Genomic DNA, 16,409 nt, shown 5'->3' with positions numbered 1-16,409 from the left:
AAGGGTCTTTTCTCCATGCAGGAGAGTTTCTTGGCACATCATTGCCCCAGCCCCCCTCCACATTTTGCAGCAACAACTGAAAAGAGCACAGGAATCGAGTGCAAGGGAATATTTTCTTTTTACGGAAAAACAAAACAAGCATACAACAAATGCCATACTGAAAGAATACTCTGGTTTCACGCAGGCCTTCCCAGTTTGAGCCATCTTATCACCATGCACTGTGCTGCTTCATGCATGCCTCCTCCAGCCTCAGCTTCTTCTGCAGAACCCCTGACGTGATCCCAGCAGCCTTCTAGCCACGTGCTACTCAAGACTCCCTAACGGAGGGAGTCCAGCTGCCACAATGGGTTAGTGGAGACTTACTCTTCAGTGCTGCCACAGATCCGGTCCCATACCGGCATTCTATTGCACAGTGGTTTGGCAAATGTACTTAACGTTTGTCAAGAGGCAAAAGCTACAATGAGAAGAGGGACTGTGGCTTGCCTTCTCTCCCATGCAGTTTGTTCCTGTGGAGTTAACACTGGTTTTGTCAAGTCTGTTGCTCTTTTCCTTCACCACTGTCCAGGTTAAGACTTTTGAGCCAGTAAGGTTGTTAATTTAATCTTCCCATCCATAGAGGCAGTAAGGCAGGTCCCACAGTCCATGGCTGTGCTCCAATCCACTGTGACAACAGGAGCTCGGTGTCCTCCCAGCGAAAGGCAGCTCTCCAGAACCTTTTCCTCACCATTTAACTAAGAGAAGGAAATAATAAGATTTTAAGGAGGAAAGTTTCTGCAGTGAGGGCAATACACCCACAGAAGAAGCCAAAGCCTGCTACAGACTCCATATCCTTATCGGCATACATAATTAAGCAGAAAAATCAGAGATGTTGAGATGTGTGTAGCACACACGAGGCAAAAAAATTCCAGTCTCACAATAGAAGCATGTGTTCTCAAGCAGCTCAGATTCTGACATCAGCTGAGCTGCAGCAATGGAACACAGCAAGCTAAGAGCACACACTGACGAGAAGCACATAAGCCTAAGCTACAGCTCATGTTAGTGCAGGTGCTCTGAACGCCCCAGATGCAAAGTAGAAATTCCACCTAATCTGCCTTAAAATGGCTTATACTGATGAGTATCGACTCAAGAGGAGGCAGGATCAGTAATCGCTTGTTACTGCAGCACAGAAATTTGTGTACGTGGAACCCTTCAGCCTTACCCTTCATTTCATTTTAGTACACAGTGAGAGGAGAGGATCAGGCTGGGACTAACATCACCAAGTACATAAGGCAGATTAAAGACGACCATCAGTCAACAGTCACACATTTTGCATTGAACTGGCAGGCACCAATATATTTAAAAAAAAAACCCAAACAAAAACCAACTTTGTCCTTGGCACTTGGGCACTAAGGAAAACTGCTGCAGCTAAGTTTTAAGAACAAGGAGCATGTATACTCTAGCTACATACAGAGGGCCAAATGCTTACAGAGGGTTCAAACACTTGCTAAACACCACACACTGCTAAAATGCACACTGTATGAAACTGAGCAGCAACTTTCACAGAGCAGGGATGGGTAAGTGCTGCTTGAGAACTTCCAGTGGCTGCTGTTGCAGCCTTGTAAGAAGAAGAGCTTATACAGATGCATAAGAGTACTCCCCATCACTTCTCAGACTTACCTTAAAAATTACTCCCCCAGTAGAAGAACATGTCAACATATAGTTGCCCTCAGAGTCAAAAGCAAAAAGCCTTCCTCGTGGGAATTGGACTTGCTTGTAGCCACTGTACCCAGACAGAACAAAAGGTCCTGTAGCTTCACTGGGAAGATCATATTCAGACACCTTCAAGCCACTTTTGTGAATATTCCACTGAATAAACTAGAATGACAAAAAGAGATGACAAAAGCCCATAGTGAAATTGACTGGGATTAAAGTGGAGGGGCCATCATAGTTTTTAAGTGAACTGGCTATTCCTCACAAACAGAAGATGGCATTTTGACATCTATATCTAAGCAGCTATATTTATAAAACACAGGCTGCAAAGGCTGTAAGAGCACCTACTATTCAGGCAAACATATGCCCTACCTTCCACAAACACTGCTGCCTATGTGTCCCTCCACATTGCATGTAGGATCCTGGTGGGAATTCACCTAACTCTCACCAGCCAAGGACCCACACCTTCAGGAAGTCTCCCTCCCTGAGCCACACCTCTACTGCTGAAGATTGTGGAACTGCAGAAATTGAAGTCTTCATTATAAGCAACAGGGAGAGGCTGACAAGGAAATTTACGCGGGAATTTACGCAAAACGTTCAAGGATCTGCTCCCTGGTGAATTCCAGATTTCAAATGTGGTGATGATCTCAGGGGCACAGAAAGGTCATCTTCGCATGGATTCCCTAGGAAGGGGATGTCACCAACAGCAGGATTTGCAGACAAGGTCCGAGAGCTCCAGCTGTTAATCCAGTCACTCTCTGCAGGGACTGCATGCAGCAGGGTGGTGCTGCACACCTAAGATTACAATTAGCAGCCCACAGATCTTCCCAGATTCTGAGGGTATTTTTACTGCTATCCCCGCTGTATGGGGAGGACTCCGGAAGGGATTTCGCTGTCAGCTGACTAGGAGAAGGTCACCCAGAGCCTACCTTGCCATCCTCGCCTATGCTGTAGACTGTGTTCTCATCATAGCTGAACTCAACGGAGTAGACTTCCCCGTCGTGTGCCTTCCAGCTCATGGCGCACTCATGCTGCTGCATATCTGAGGGGAGAATCAGTACTGAATACTCGTACTTGCACAGAGCTGAGGTGAGGAGAGAGAGGTCCTTTATGTTCATAACGTCTCTGTCCCAGCCCTCTAAACCAGCATGGGGGAGCCCAATCCAATCCCAGTACCCTGTGCTTATTCTCCAGTATATGGCTTTTACACTGGCCACAAAAATCATTGCCTGTAACTAGTTACCTTTTCCTCCACCTTTACAGGGCTGCTCACATGCTCAGTCAACTGCAGGCATTCTGCATCCAAGCCCTACTGCCACCTTTCTTCTCCTCCCCTTGCTATGCTGTCCACCCTCACAGTTGCTGCCAGCTCTGTCCTCCCACAGACCTGAGACTGCAGTCTCCAGCTCAGCACCCAAGCCAGAAGTTTATGTCAATTCTGTCATGGAGGACAGAAAATAGCTTCCACCTGGCTGTTTCAGGCACATCCCACAGCTGCCTCCCTGCTGTCAGAAGAGCAGTGCTAGAGGCAGCCAGCTGAGAGACCACCTCACTGCCCAAATATTAACATACCAAAGAGACGAACAACCCCATCTGCAGCCCCAGTGACCAGCAGGTTGCCATTGTGGTTGAAGGCTGTGCAGTTAATAGCAATGGGCTCAGGCTCCAGGGAGAACTGCAGCTGGAACAGAAAGTCTGCATTAATACCGAGAAATGGAGCTGAGGGTGCTGAGGAGCTGATTTCCAGGGGAGGGAAGAAAGACAGTATCTAGTAGCAAGAACTCCTCCAGTTTGGAGCCCTGCACCTCTCATAACTACAGACTTCAAGGTTGGCAGCTGCATTTTACTGTGACGCTAAACCAACAATTCACCTCAGCCAAGCCACAGCTTCTTTGGCCATGGCCTCAAGGCTGCAAAATCAGCTTCTGGCAGGCATTGGCTTGAGTATGTTGCTTTTTCCTACATGTCAGGGACAGCATTTCTTAAGGGCAAAGGTGAGGGATGGGATTCCCTGCCAAAATCTGACGCATCTAAATTGAAGCAATGGAAGAGATGATACAAGATGAAATCTCTGAAAGAAGCACTTCACTTAAAAACAGGTAGGGCAGGGGAAATAGCAGCAAAGAAAACCCTTCAGTGTAGCGCAACTGGAGAAAGCCTGAGCAAAGCATCATTCAGTCCACATTTTGTGTCACAAACTGTGCAGGCAGGATAGAAACAAGGCTATGGACTATTTTGAAGAATCCCTCAAAAAAACCCAACACAACAACAACAAAAAAACCCCACCCAAACCCCACAGCTACTTACACCATTCATTTTTATCCTGCATGGGATAGAGGAGAAAGGAGGAAGGGCAGGAAAAAGAAGGGTATTGAAAAGAAAGCCAGCATAATTTAGAAAGAGAAACAGAAGACACTCATTCTCAGCAAGCAGACTGAGAAAGGAAAGAAAGCCAGCAAGTACCTGCTGCTTCATTGTTTTAGTGTCCCACAGTAGCAGCTTCCCAGGAACTTGGTTCATGCTTTTGCCCCCAGAGCTGACTGCTGAGAAGTCCATGTGGGAGATGGGGCTCTGGGCTGCTGCAGAACAGACAAAGGAGGCACCGCTTGGGCTGCAGGCAAGTGAGAGGATCCTGAAACACAACAAACAGTCTGTATTGCCTCTCTCCAGCAACTGCCTCAAGCACAACACTTGACTACAAGCTCTCCCATTAAGGCCCTTGAAGACAGGGTGCACTGTAAAGAAGTACAGGACTCGTGTTTAGACAGATTTTAAGTGTCTCACATTTACTGCTGCTCAGACAAGGACTGCCCTTTGCACGAAAGCTAGATAGTCCTGCAGTTGCAGAAAAGCAGCAAGAACATTGAGACTTCACCTACATCTCCACAGCCAAACCCAACAATATTTATATTTATATATAAAAAAAAAAAAAAAAAAAATCAGTGTTCCAGAGTTACCTGGGCATGTCTTCATCAATGCTGATTTCACAGAGATTCTTCTTCGCTTCTGTGTCATAAAGACGAACCGTCCCAACCCCACTGCCAAGCAATAGCTTGAAATCAGCAAGGAAGAGATAGAAGGAGTGTGAGTACAATGATGCTGTCCAACAACCACCAACACCACAGAGTAAATATTTTTCTACTTATGCATTCAGATTAAACATCACTCCATTAGGGTACATCTTGTCTTTCTGTGCACAGCACGGTGAGTAGGACTACCCCAGAGCCACAGAAGTCAGAGTGAAAGCACTGCATTCCAGTGAGAAAAAGATCTGATAGGCACCAAGGTGGAGTAAAAGCCACTTTCAAGAGTATGGCTCAACATTATAGGATACAAAACATACATTGAGTCTCAGTAGCAAGGTGAGCAAGAAAAAAATAAACTTAGATTGGTAATTCTGTGTTAAGATAAAACCAAGTAGAAGCCACCTCCTTTCATCCAGGGGAGAATGAAATAATTCCGAAGGACTCATGCTTTATCAGTGGTGCTACAATTTAAATCAAAAGTAAAACCACAGAAGGATGCATTTCAAAGAAAATTAAGCAAGCCAGATTCTTCTCACTTCAGAGCCTGATTTGCTGCTGAATCCCCATGTATTTCAGAAAGAAGAATCTTTCTATCAGCAAGAAGGAAATAAATTCCACAAAGCAGAAGAAACATCAGAACAACTGCATGGACAACTTCCTTTTTAAGAGCAAAAGAAAAGAAAGAGACAAGCTGTAGCACCAGCTCTTCACAGGTGGCACTTTGAGGTTAGCAGCAACACATTGTCAGTGCCAAAATGTGAACAGTATTCCCTCAGTTGCAGGCCTGCCTTCTCACACAGCCCTGTCTCTTTGCCAAGGGAGGGCATGAAGCACTAGCAACAGTTCTAGGGCTCAGAAGAATGCATATCATTTAAAGTTCCTCTCTGGTTACAGGACTAGAGAAAGTGTGCTTACAGGAAACATTTAAACTGTCGTGATACTGAAACAAACCTCAAGCTCCTTATGCACACACCAACCCCCAACTCATAAGGCACCAGTATAAAACTGGCTATGGAGCCCTCTTCACATCTGCACAAGCAGAATGCCACCACAACCACACCCCTGCTCCTCAGCCCTGCTCTCCCTTCTCTGCTTCTGGCTCAGGGTGCAAGTAAAGCCCCACAGCTCCCTGCTGCAGGGCTCCCATGGGCTGCTGTACCAGCTTGCCTCTGCCTGCATCTTCCTGAAGATAGGTACTTCTCTTAAAGCAGCTGCTTCTATCCTGCAGCTGTACCCACACTGCAGCTTGAGAACTTCTGTCTCTGGGCAACCAGTGGTGAATTCCTTGCTCAGTACACAGAGCACACTCCCCACTCTAGCTTTTTTTTTTTTAGACCCCACAGGCTTCAGTTCCCCATGTCCCACTAAAGTGGAAATGAACTGTTGCTCTGATCTTATCCACAATGCAGCTGTCTAGAAGTTAATGTGCAACACAGCCCCAGATCATCTCCTGCGACTCTTGAGCCTCCACACGCAGACTACTCACCAGTCGATCACGCTTGGTCGCCCATTCCAGAGACAGCAACGGAGATTTGGAAATGGATGAAGCTTTCGTTTGCATTATGGGGTTAAAAGACCAGACTTTGATGACCCCATCCACATCCAAGCTGGCCACCCTCCGTCCAGAACAATCAACCCTATGTGCAGAATGAAAACAATTGGATATTTTTCTCCCTGGAGTTCTTAGATGCAAGGAGATACCCCAGTAATCCTTCCCCTCCTGGCCACACACCAATTCCCTCCGCAGGAAGCAGAACTTCCTTGCACCGCTTCCTGTTCAGACCACAGCAACTGGCACAATGAAGCACACCAAGCTCCACATGCAAAGCATAATGCCCTTAAGCAATACCATCCTGCTTTCCCAGGGAGTTTCCTGCTGGCTGGCATCTCCCAATCACAAAAATCTCTGTCTGTTCTCACTGCACAAGCTACAGGCTATTTTCGGTCACACCAACTTGACTGCCCTACAGCCAAGAGTACATGCACAATGTGCTGGAGAGAACAGAGGCCGGGAGAAAAAGGCCAGACACAGCTGGTCCTCTACAGAGGCTTCTACGAGAAAGCCCTCTTCTGCCAGTCCATTACCTGCAGTACATGATGGATGAATGGTGCTCCCCATACTCCTCCTGGCTCAGGACGATGAAAGGCTGCTCCTGCCGGACACCCACAGCCTCTGCACCGCTGGTAGGAATTTTGGTTGAAGTCTCTACTTGCTCAGCATGCAGCTCTGAGCATGGCTCCATCTCAGCTGTGCTAACATCTGTTTTCTTCTCAGCACTTTGACCCTGGAGGAAGAAATCCTGAGTGAAATACAAGGAAGCAGCAGCTCCTTGTATTTCAAGTCAAGTTCTTCAGCCACTCCAGCCTGCTGGGAGAAAAAACCCAAGATGCTGCACTGAAACAGCAGCATTGTCAGCTCAACACTCCTTCCAGGGACCTTTCTGAGCACAAGGACAGTGAGTTGCACAATTGCACGATTTAATATGGTCTTTTGATTGTAGAGTCCCTTATATCCCACTCCATATGATCAGCCACACACTTTCCTATAAGAATTAAAGGAACCACATCATCTCTGTTTGGCATATCTCAGCTGGTATTAGAGGCGCATTTTGATGCTGTTGGAGCACAGATTTCACAAGCAAAACAACATATTTTAAGGAATTCTTGCATTCAGGAATACAAGTTAAGTCTGTATAATATGCAGTTCAGTAAACCTGCACAAAAACTCTTGTTGGATGGTAAACCCCAGTGCATGGATTATCCTCATCTGCCAGAGATTTAGTCTGTGCGCACTGGATCAACCACTGCAGCCAACTGACGGATGACAACGGTAAAGGTGACACGTGAGTTCAAAAGCTTAAAATCCAAGTTGACAGGGCAGACAGAACAAGTGGCATTTTAGGAGGTGAAGTTATCTGAATGAGACAAGATCTGCACTACAGCACACAGAAGTGTTTGAAAGCAGTGTAGTCTTCCCTTGCCACCAGAAGCTGAACAAGAAGCAGATATAGCACATAAACCAGTAAAACATCTGTAAGCATTCCTTTGCTAAACCATCTTCTGAAGATGAAATACCCCAAAATGGTATTGGTAGTGATGGTTTTGAATCCCTGTTAACTAACACATCCTTCCCTTATTTATAGTAGCTTTCACATCTTGAGCAATAGGGTCAAACACTGCATAATCAAATCATATCAAATCACAAAGCTGGAAAAGACTGAGAAATAAATCAAAGAATGCCTCTCTCTGTGTTAGTTTATGTGGGGAGATAACAACCCATGAATGACACTCGTGAAATAAACAGTACTGCCTTTCAGTTTCCTTTTTGCTCACATCCTGAGAACAACAGAAAGCTAAGTATTATCAGCTTCCCCTAGAGCACCAGAAGCAATTTTTACAAAGCCAGGAAAACACTGCCTTAACCTGGAACATCACAGAAAAAGGAAAGTCAAAGGATACTTATTGGGAGTCTGGGCTTTGCAATTTTCTGACCAACATTTAATTAAATTTTTTTTAGATGAGCCATGAAGAAAAACGTTCTCTCATAGCCTTGAATGTTAAGTGGTGGAGTAACATCTCCTCTCTAAAGCAGCGCTCCCACACACAGAACAGCCACGCATAGGGGCCTATAGGCAACAGTCCCTCAGCACTGTCTCTCCCTCAAGGCAGTGTCACATACAGCCCAAATAAATAAGGCTGAGATGCTGCCATCATTCCTCTTCTGCCCTGTATCCTTTGACCACATGGCTGCTGAAAGCCAGACAATACACAGGTGAATAGAAGCAGTCTGCTGACCTTCAGCAGTTACAATCCAGGACATAGCTTTATTATTTTATTAATTAGAAAGCAAGGCACACCCCCAGGCAAAAATGCAACATACCCTGCAAAAAACTCCAAAAAGCAAGTGTTGCTACAAAGGGTATTTCCACTCCTATCCAGGAAAACTTGCTGCAATTTTTCATCTGTCCCACTCCAAGTCTGCACAAACCAGCATAAGAACCCACAGGAGAGAACTCACTTGGGCAGGATGGGTGAGCCAAGCCCATTGCCACTAAGGAATTGGGATTATAACAAGGTATTTTAACATAACCATTAAGGTGGATGAAATGTACCCTCTCCGGGACCAGGCTGTTAAAGAGATCATGACAAAATTCAACTCATCTTCCATTTGAAATGTCAACACCGATTCCCTCCCAGGGACACAGAAATAAATCGAGAGTGGAAGGAGTTGATTAACTACAGAGATTAACCTTTGATACAGTTAGATCGGAGTTGCAGCTCAGAAGCTTACAAGAACGGTTGCACTTGTTTTACCACCTAGCACAACAAACTACAGAAATACCAGCCCTCTGCTTCCCAGCCTTGCAGTGTTGCCCAGTACCTGGAAGGTCCCTTTCGACAGCAGTTCCTTCCTTTCCTTTCCATGCTCTTGTAAGCGCTTCTGCCGCTGCTGCAGGGAACTTGACTCTCCTGCTATTAACCCACTGAAGTGGCTCTTCCCATCCTTACAGCTCACTGTTCCTTCTTTTCCTTTGGCACTCTGGAAGGCAGAGGAATGATTTGGCAGAGTTACACCTGTGCTAGGCTGCAGAACAGCAAAAGAGGTGGCAAAGAAACCAAGCACCTGCAAGGGCTCCACAAGCCCCTATACAACAGCAGCTGTTCAGGCCCAGCGTACACTTGCCAGGAAGGAAAGAACGCTTTTTTTTTTCAGGTGGAAGCAAAAGCTCGGAGCAGTGCTGTACTGCAAGTTAACTCCTTGGATATTGCCCACTTTTCAGACGAACACGTTTGAGAATTACCTGGTGATTTGTTGGTTCTTTCTTCCCTAGCAGCATACCGCCAGTCTGCGTTGGAGAAGCCCCACTTGGATGGGCTGGTCTGGAAGGGCCCTTTTTACTTTGGGAGAGAAAAGAGGACAGAAAGCCTCCCCGGGATTGAAGAGAATGTGCAGTATTCCTCTGGCTGCAGGTCATATCACTAATTGAAACAAACAAACAAACAAAAAAACACAAAACAAAACACTCAAACAAAAAACACCAAACAGAATATGAAAGTGTAGCCTGACAACCTGATCAAAGATCACCCAACAAGCAAAGTGCCAGCTGTTTGAAACCACTGGAGGACAGATGTTCCTTTCCAAGCCAACAGACCGCTATGGATTTAAAAAAATGTTCTAAAACATTCTGTTAGTGCCTGGAGCAGATCATTATAATTACTGTAACTAAACCTCACTTCTCAGAGATGCCACTGAGGCAGTGGGCCCAGCTGTTGCTGAATCCCCTATAGGGCCACCTCAAGCTCCTTCCACTCCATCTGGTTAGTTTAGAAAGACCCTAAGGGAGTGGTAGGGGAATCCAGATTTCCAAAGAACCTATTTAGACAGGATTCCCAAGTCAAGGCATAAGACATACCTACTTCAAGAGGCATTCAGTATCCAGTGTTTCACTGAACACCCTGAGATATTCAGCCATTTTAAAGCACAGGCCCCCAGTATCTCAAAAACTTAACCCAAAGAAAATAAGAAAGTTTAGGTCCATTTCTATGACTACACACACTCCCTTTCAGCCCACACCACCAAGAGCAGCAGCTGCTTCCCAAAACACAACTGTCTGACCTCACTCCGCTACAGCTTCCTCTGAGAGCAGAGCAGCACCCAGTGGAAGGGGAACACAACCACCTTCACTGTGTCTATCCTCTTTTCTAGGAAGGAATCGTTCTACCAAATTTGGGCTTTGGTTTGAGCAGAGACATGGAAAAAGCAACCAGAACTGGCTCCCAGGCTAAGAGAAAAGTTGCACACACAAGAAATGCCACTTCTAAGGCAAGTTGTTCTAATACAAATGGACAAAAATGAATAGGGGAATAAATTACCCCATCCCTCATGTCCCTCTCCCCATGTGTACAGATGGACATCAGGACTTTCCACACAGAGTAGTTAAACAAAAAAAAAAAAAAATTCAAATTAAACTCCATAGCCTGTCCTGTGCAGAGCAGTCATCAAGATAGCTCACCAGATGCTTAAGTCTATTTAATCAGACAACATTTAGACCAAAACAAAGACTTTGTGTGCAGTCTCTGCTACAACTTCTATTTGTCACTGTCAGCAGCATAATTTGTTCAATCCCCCTCCTGTCTGAAGTGAAAGAAGCACGTGAGAAAGTCAAAGCCCCAACAGTGTTATTAATACCTTGTGGCTTAGCTACATTTGCTTTCAGATCCTTTTATAGCAAGGGGGGGGTGAGGGGGGGTGGAGAATCTCAGAAACACAATGAATTCAAACACACATACTTGCTTTGCATGACTGAGTACTGGGGGAAAAGTAAGTTGAAAGAATTAAACAAGGTATATCACTGTATGTTGCCTAATTTCTGCAGATAGGAATACAATAGATGTAGCCATAAAACACATTCTAACTGCAGCAAATTTATGGGGAATTCTGTGCATAACTGAGCCTCACAGAAGAGAAACTCCTTTTCCCTTGACTTCACAAAAGCAAGAAAGCGTCTCTGCGTAACAATGACCCCTTTGGGTCATACAGTGCCTACAAAACAACACAGGGCACTCACCTACTGCACTGCAGGCACTAAAGAAAACAGGAGTCAAGAGAAAATCCACTTCACTTGAGCAATACTGCAGAGTATTGCACTGCTACCAGTACCCTGGCCACCCAGAACACCTTGGTGCAATGATGACAGCCCAGCAGAATCACTTCCATGACTGCTTGGGCCCTCACTAATTGGCAAGAATCTTTCTCCCAAATGGTGGGAAAGATGCCTGTCATGAATTTCCCCATTAAACCCACTCAAGTCAACAGAATTTCTGCCCGCATGTCTTTCTGCATTGATTCCCAGGGCAGGGAACAAGCAAATGACCCTGCAGGAGCCTCCCTGACCCAATAAAAACAGCAGAGCCAGTCCCCAGCTCCTCCTCTGCAGGCACTCACAGCTCAGAGTCCCCTAGTCGATCCATGTTGGCCACATATGCAGGCAACTTGTGATGCACAACTGCTTGTTCCACCTCCAGTTCCTCTTTCTTCAAGCGGGAGGATTCAGCCTGCAAAGCAAACAGCTACAACGAGAGAAGAGAGCCAAGTAAACAGAGGGTCACTGAGATTCACCTCCTTCCCACTTGCTGAAGTTGTTTATTCCTTTTATTTCAACAGCCCTAGAAGGGTGGGGAGGGAAGAAAGCCACTCTAACTGGCTGAGCACCACATTAGTCCAAGTAGTCAAAACAATGAGTACTTTACACACATGAAACTGGAGCCTACTTAAAACCCTTTAACTCCTCTCCTCGAGCTGTTGCTGTAGGAACATTAATGGTGCTGGGAAATGAGAGCCAGCCAGGGCAGAGCTGATCAGCCACTCCACGCAGGCAGTTCAAGGCCAGGGCAATGCATGTGACTGACATTAGTGATGTATGGGCACTGAGCCTAGAAGGTAATCTTCTTCCCACAGCCAAGGGGTTTGGTGAGCTGGCAGGGTGCACTGAGGCCAACGTCATCAGGTCACCCTGAAATCCAGCCCCACGCCCTGCCCAGCTCTCTCCCAAGCATGACAGCGAGATTTATCTCCACGTTATGGAGAAAGAGACATTTTTCTTTTTCGCTCTTAGCAGAGGGGAACCTCAGGATGCTGCTTTCTGTGACGGATGTGGTTTATGCCTGTGACTCTTCTTCACATGAAGAGTTCCTCAGGCTTTTCTGTTTCCATAATTTGTTTTCCAGATATAATTCTTCTTTTTCATTTTATCATAGTATGTAAGGAAAGAAATTACAAGAAAAAATGAGCTTTAGAAATTCAGCTTGCTATTCATGTATTTGCATTGTTTCAAGAGTGAAATCAGAATCACTACTTAATTTCAACTAGCATTGAATTCAGTATTTATTCATACCATTTTTTATTTTGAATTCAGTATTTATTCATACCATTTTTTATTTTGAATTCAGTATTTATTCATACCATTTTTTATTTTGAATTCAGTATTTATTCATACCATTTTTTATTTTGAATTCAGTATTTATTCATACCATTTTTTATTTTGAATTCAGTATTTATTCATACCATTTTTTATTTTGAATTCAGTATTTATTCATACCATTTTTTATTTTGAATTCAGTATTTATTCATACCATTTTTTATTTTGAATTCAGTATTTATTCATACCATTTTTTATTTTGAATTCAGTATTTATTCATACCATTTTTTATTTAAACCTGTATTCTATAGATAGCTGCTTCCTTTCCTGACTTGAGCAGTTCTCCAAAAAGGAAAGTCTAGTTTTTACCTCTGCCTATTTGCCAGAACGCTTATGCAGTCTGTAAGTGCTATCAATCAACATATCAAGAACAAAAAACAGCTTTAACTTGACTAAAAGTACAGAATACAAAATTGGAGGAAAGAAAAGAGCTCTATTTCAAAACACACACCTTATCCTGCTGTCATCATATTTGCAGAACTCTCCTGTCAACGTTTGCCTGATCCACTGACTCCATACAGTCCACAGTGAAAAACCTCGTTTCTCTTTCGCAAAAAAGCCCCCTTTTTGAAATCAAGTATTCTATTTTACTTCAACATTTTTAGGACAAATGAACAGCGTTGAACAGTTGAAACAGGAAGCACAACATACAACATAATGTTTTGTAACACAAGAGGTAAAGCACAAGATTTACTTTACTGATGTACTTATACAAAGAGCGCTTTTACTTGCTATCTTTGAGGAAGTGAAACTAAAGTCCTGCTTAAATGAATAAGGCTTCCCACTTGTACATGATCATCCACATGTGATCTGTGGTTTGGAAAGTTCTTAAACTGTAGATTTCCTGAATCTCTCTAATAGGCAATTATAATGGGAAAGGACCAATCCATGTTATATATTCTTACGCCCTCTCTCTGAGCATCTGATGATGATACTGTCAAAAACAAGAAATGGAGCTGGGCAACATTTTGTCTGAACTGCTCAGCCCTTCTTATGGTTTACCGTAAGGTCTAGAGTTGGGAAACAGATATTCACATCTCCATTAGCTGATCTAAACTGCTTTAAGTGCACTTCAACCATGGTGAAGTGGCTATTTTAGAAGTAACAGTTTCTGCCTCTTTGCCAGAAGTTATTGCCTGTTTATATTGCTCCATCAGCTAAAATCCAGAAGAGACAGAATACTATTCACAAATTTGCATGCAAAGTCAGCCATGTATGCCCTTAACCCGCCACTAGTTTCAGTTTGTCTGAAGTTTGCACAATATCCAGCCACCCGTCAGATAGCACAGGGACAACCACCTCCAGCAGAGGGACAATAATACCCTAAACAGACATTTCACAATATGATCACAACCCTAAGTTTGCTGGAAACAGCTGACAGATAAACCAAAATAAAAAAGGACTTATACAGGAATCTGCCCTGGAATAACTGCACTGAATTGAACAGTTACAACTTTCTTGAATGAATGGAACTAATTTTACAAGTGTCACAGCCCCAGACAGTCTGCAACTAAAGAGTGTTCTGACCTTATGCCGCAACGATTCATTTTCTTCTTGTATGAGACTGCTCCTGAGACATTCAGCTTCAAAGTTCAAAATGACTGGAACTGGTGAGGAATGTTAAAGAAAACCAAGGCAAGAACACTTGTGTGCACATGACTTAATAGAAGAAGTATGTGCGAGGCCAGAAGACTAGTAACAGCTTAGTTACCTAAGCCCACTTTGTACTTTACCTTTGCACAAACTATTTCACACAGGCTTTGCAAAGATTTTTAGATTCTTCCTTTTTACATGTCAGAAGTGGAGGACAAGACAGGTTATGTCACTGCATTAGTGTACACTGAAGAAAACAGTTCAAGATGAGCTGTATTCCAGCAGCAGTGTAAACCTGCCCATCAGCAAACAAACGAGGTCAGCATTCAGTAGTGTGGGACAAAAGCTGTTATTTCTGCCAACGCTGAACTGCCCGATTATAGTGAGCTGTCACTAGACAGTGTTGCAAACACATATACCCAGAGAAGGGTCTAACAGGAGATGCTAGTTCGGTTATGGACTATGACCCAAGGTTGCATGCCTGTTTGGTACTATGCCAAGCCAAGAGGAGAAGTGTTTCAGAACAAGATGTGCACGAGATTTCTAGTCTAACGTGGGGATGAGTTCAGCATTAGCAAAACCCACAATTGTTTGTGCCCAGGGAATATAGCCTATCATCAGATAATTGAACAATTACTATTCCAACATCCTCTGGTAAACACCAGCTTCCTATTAAGTCTTGGCTCTAAACAATCACCTGAAAGCAGCAAGTTCTGTAATACTATATTCTTGGCACCACTGCTAACAGTAAGCGTAACACCAGGGCAAGGGAGATTTAACTATTAGTTGCCAAAAAGGATATGCATGCACTGAAATAAGACACTCAGGAAGTTGTGCAGAGACACGATAAACGTATCTGCCCACTGGCGCGAGAAATAGGTGGCGAAGGTGGGGTTGGAGTCTGGGGCAGGGAGGAAGGGCAGGACAAACCAATCCTTCCACTCCGCCTGGTTCTGGAGCTCGGAGGCCTGCTTGAGGAAAAACTCCTGTGCCTTGTCATTGCGGCCAGTCTGAAACACAGCAAGAAGAACAGGGCTCATGTTTCCATTCATGCCACCACATGGGTTCTAGGAATATTTGCTCTGCATTATGAGCATACTAACAGCTACTTTCACCACCCAACAGAGCAAGTGGTTAGAGTTAACAGATTTATCTAGGAACAAAAGAATCTCAAATGCACTTGGAGAAGCTCACAAATGCACTTAATCCAACCATCTTTCCAGTCACCACAGTCTTGTTTAAACGCCAAACCAAATGGAACTAATCACTTCCACTGATTTCCAGCTAAACTAGTGCAGTTTGTGCACTGATGTAAGACCTGAGCATTTGTATGCAGGACCAAAGTATACTTCAAATTACTCAAGTCTGCAGCAGATGTAGCCTGAAAAGGTTTCCATCTGATACATTATTTAGACAGGACAGTCACAACTCAGGGTAAACACAGGGCAAAACGAAATATGAAAAAATGTAGTTCCAGAAACGTGCATTAGGTTTTTGACTCCCCCACCAACACCCATCATTTAAGATTTTCAGTCAGGGAATCAAGGAGGAAACATTGCTTCTAAATAGTAAGAAATGAAACGTATTCCTGACAGGTATTTGTCTACTCTGTTTGCCAAAGCCCACTCTGTGTAATATATGCCATTGACTTTCCTAGGGTTTCTGCTCCATTTTAGGCTTGTTATTTTCTGTTCTATTCAAAGCAAACAAAAAACATTCACTCATTTTCTCTCCCATGTTACCTTGTACAGACTTGAAGCCCACTTCTCCCCTCTCTCATAAACTAAAGCTTAACTCCACCAACTTCAAGTCACCTTTTCTTTCTTCTGAACCCTCCAACTGCCTTGACGCTTTAAGAACTGCAGTGCCTGGAAGGTCTGGATGAATCCTGCCAGGAGGTTAGAGTGGAAAGAATACAGACAATCCTGCCTGTTGCTCCCCAGTGCTGCAGTAAGGCCCTTCCCTGCACTGCTGCTGCCTGCTCAATCGTTCCTTATTCTGCATGGGAGCAGCTGACTACTCCTACCTCCATGCAGGCGCCTGGAGCTTTTTTCTGCCTGTTTCTTCAACTTATGAAGATTGCTTTCAGCCCTGTTCTTGTACTCCTCTGTCCTCGTGGCAA

The 16,409-nt window shown here is 44.3% G+C and overlaps 1 protein-coding gene across 2 annotated transcripts in view; it reads right to left on the bottom strand.

The window, feature by feature from the left end:
* Positions 1-94: 94 nt before the first annotated feature.
* The window catches only part of WDR91 (WD repeat domain 91), an 18,825-nt gene continuing 2,510 nt past the window's right edge, over positions 95-16,409 (bottom strand). The window contains exons 3-15 of one of the 2 annotated variants that reach the window (XM_082490296.1): positions 15,091-15,297; positions 14,222-14,305; positions 11,662-11,786; positions 9,518-9,695; positions 9,097-9,255; positions 6,801-7,000; positions 6,202-6,352; positions 4,647-4,741; positions 4,153-4,321; positions 3,262-3,370; positions 2,619-2,731; positions 1,657-1,854; positions 95-731 (exon numbers count right to left, since the gene is read on the bottom strand). In XM_082490296.1, the coding sequence (XP_082346422.1) occupies positions 567-731; positions 1,657-1,854; positions 2,619-2,731; positions 3,262-3,370; positions 4,153-4,321; positions 4,647-4,741; positions 6,202-6,352; positions 6,801-7,000; positions 9,097-9,255; positions 9,518-9,695; positions 11,662-11,786; positions 14,222-14,305; positions 15,091-15,297 (1,953 nt within the window). In that variant the 3' untranslated portion in view covers positions 95-566. Of the gene's footprint in view, positions 732-1,656; positions 1,855-2,618; positions 2,732-3,261; positions 3,371-4,152; positions 4,322-4,646; positions 4,742-6,201; positions 6,353-6,800; positions 7,001-9,096; positions 9,256-9,517; positions 9,696-11,661; positions 11,787-14,221; positions 14,306-15,090; positions 15,298-16,409 lie in introns of those variants that run through there. The other variant, XM_082490297.1, reaches the window with a different exon arrangement.

This window comes from Vanellus vanellus, assembly GCF_965231255.1.
Source record: "Vanellus vanellus genome assembly, chromosome: 1".
NCBI lineage: Eukaryota > Metazoa > Chordata > Aves > Charadriiformes > Charadriidae > Vanellus > Vanellus vanellus.
Note: the sequence above shows the minus strand (reverse complement) of the source record. Positions and strands in the feature narration are given on the sequence as shown.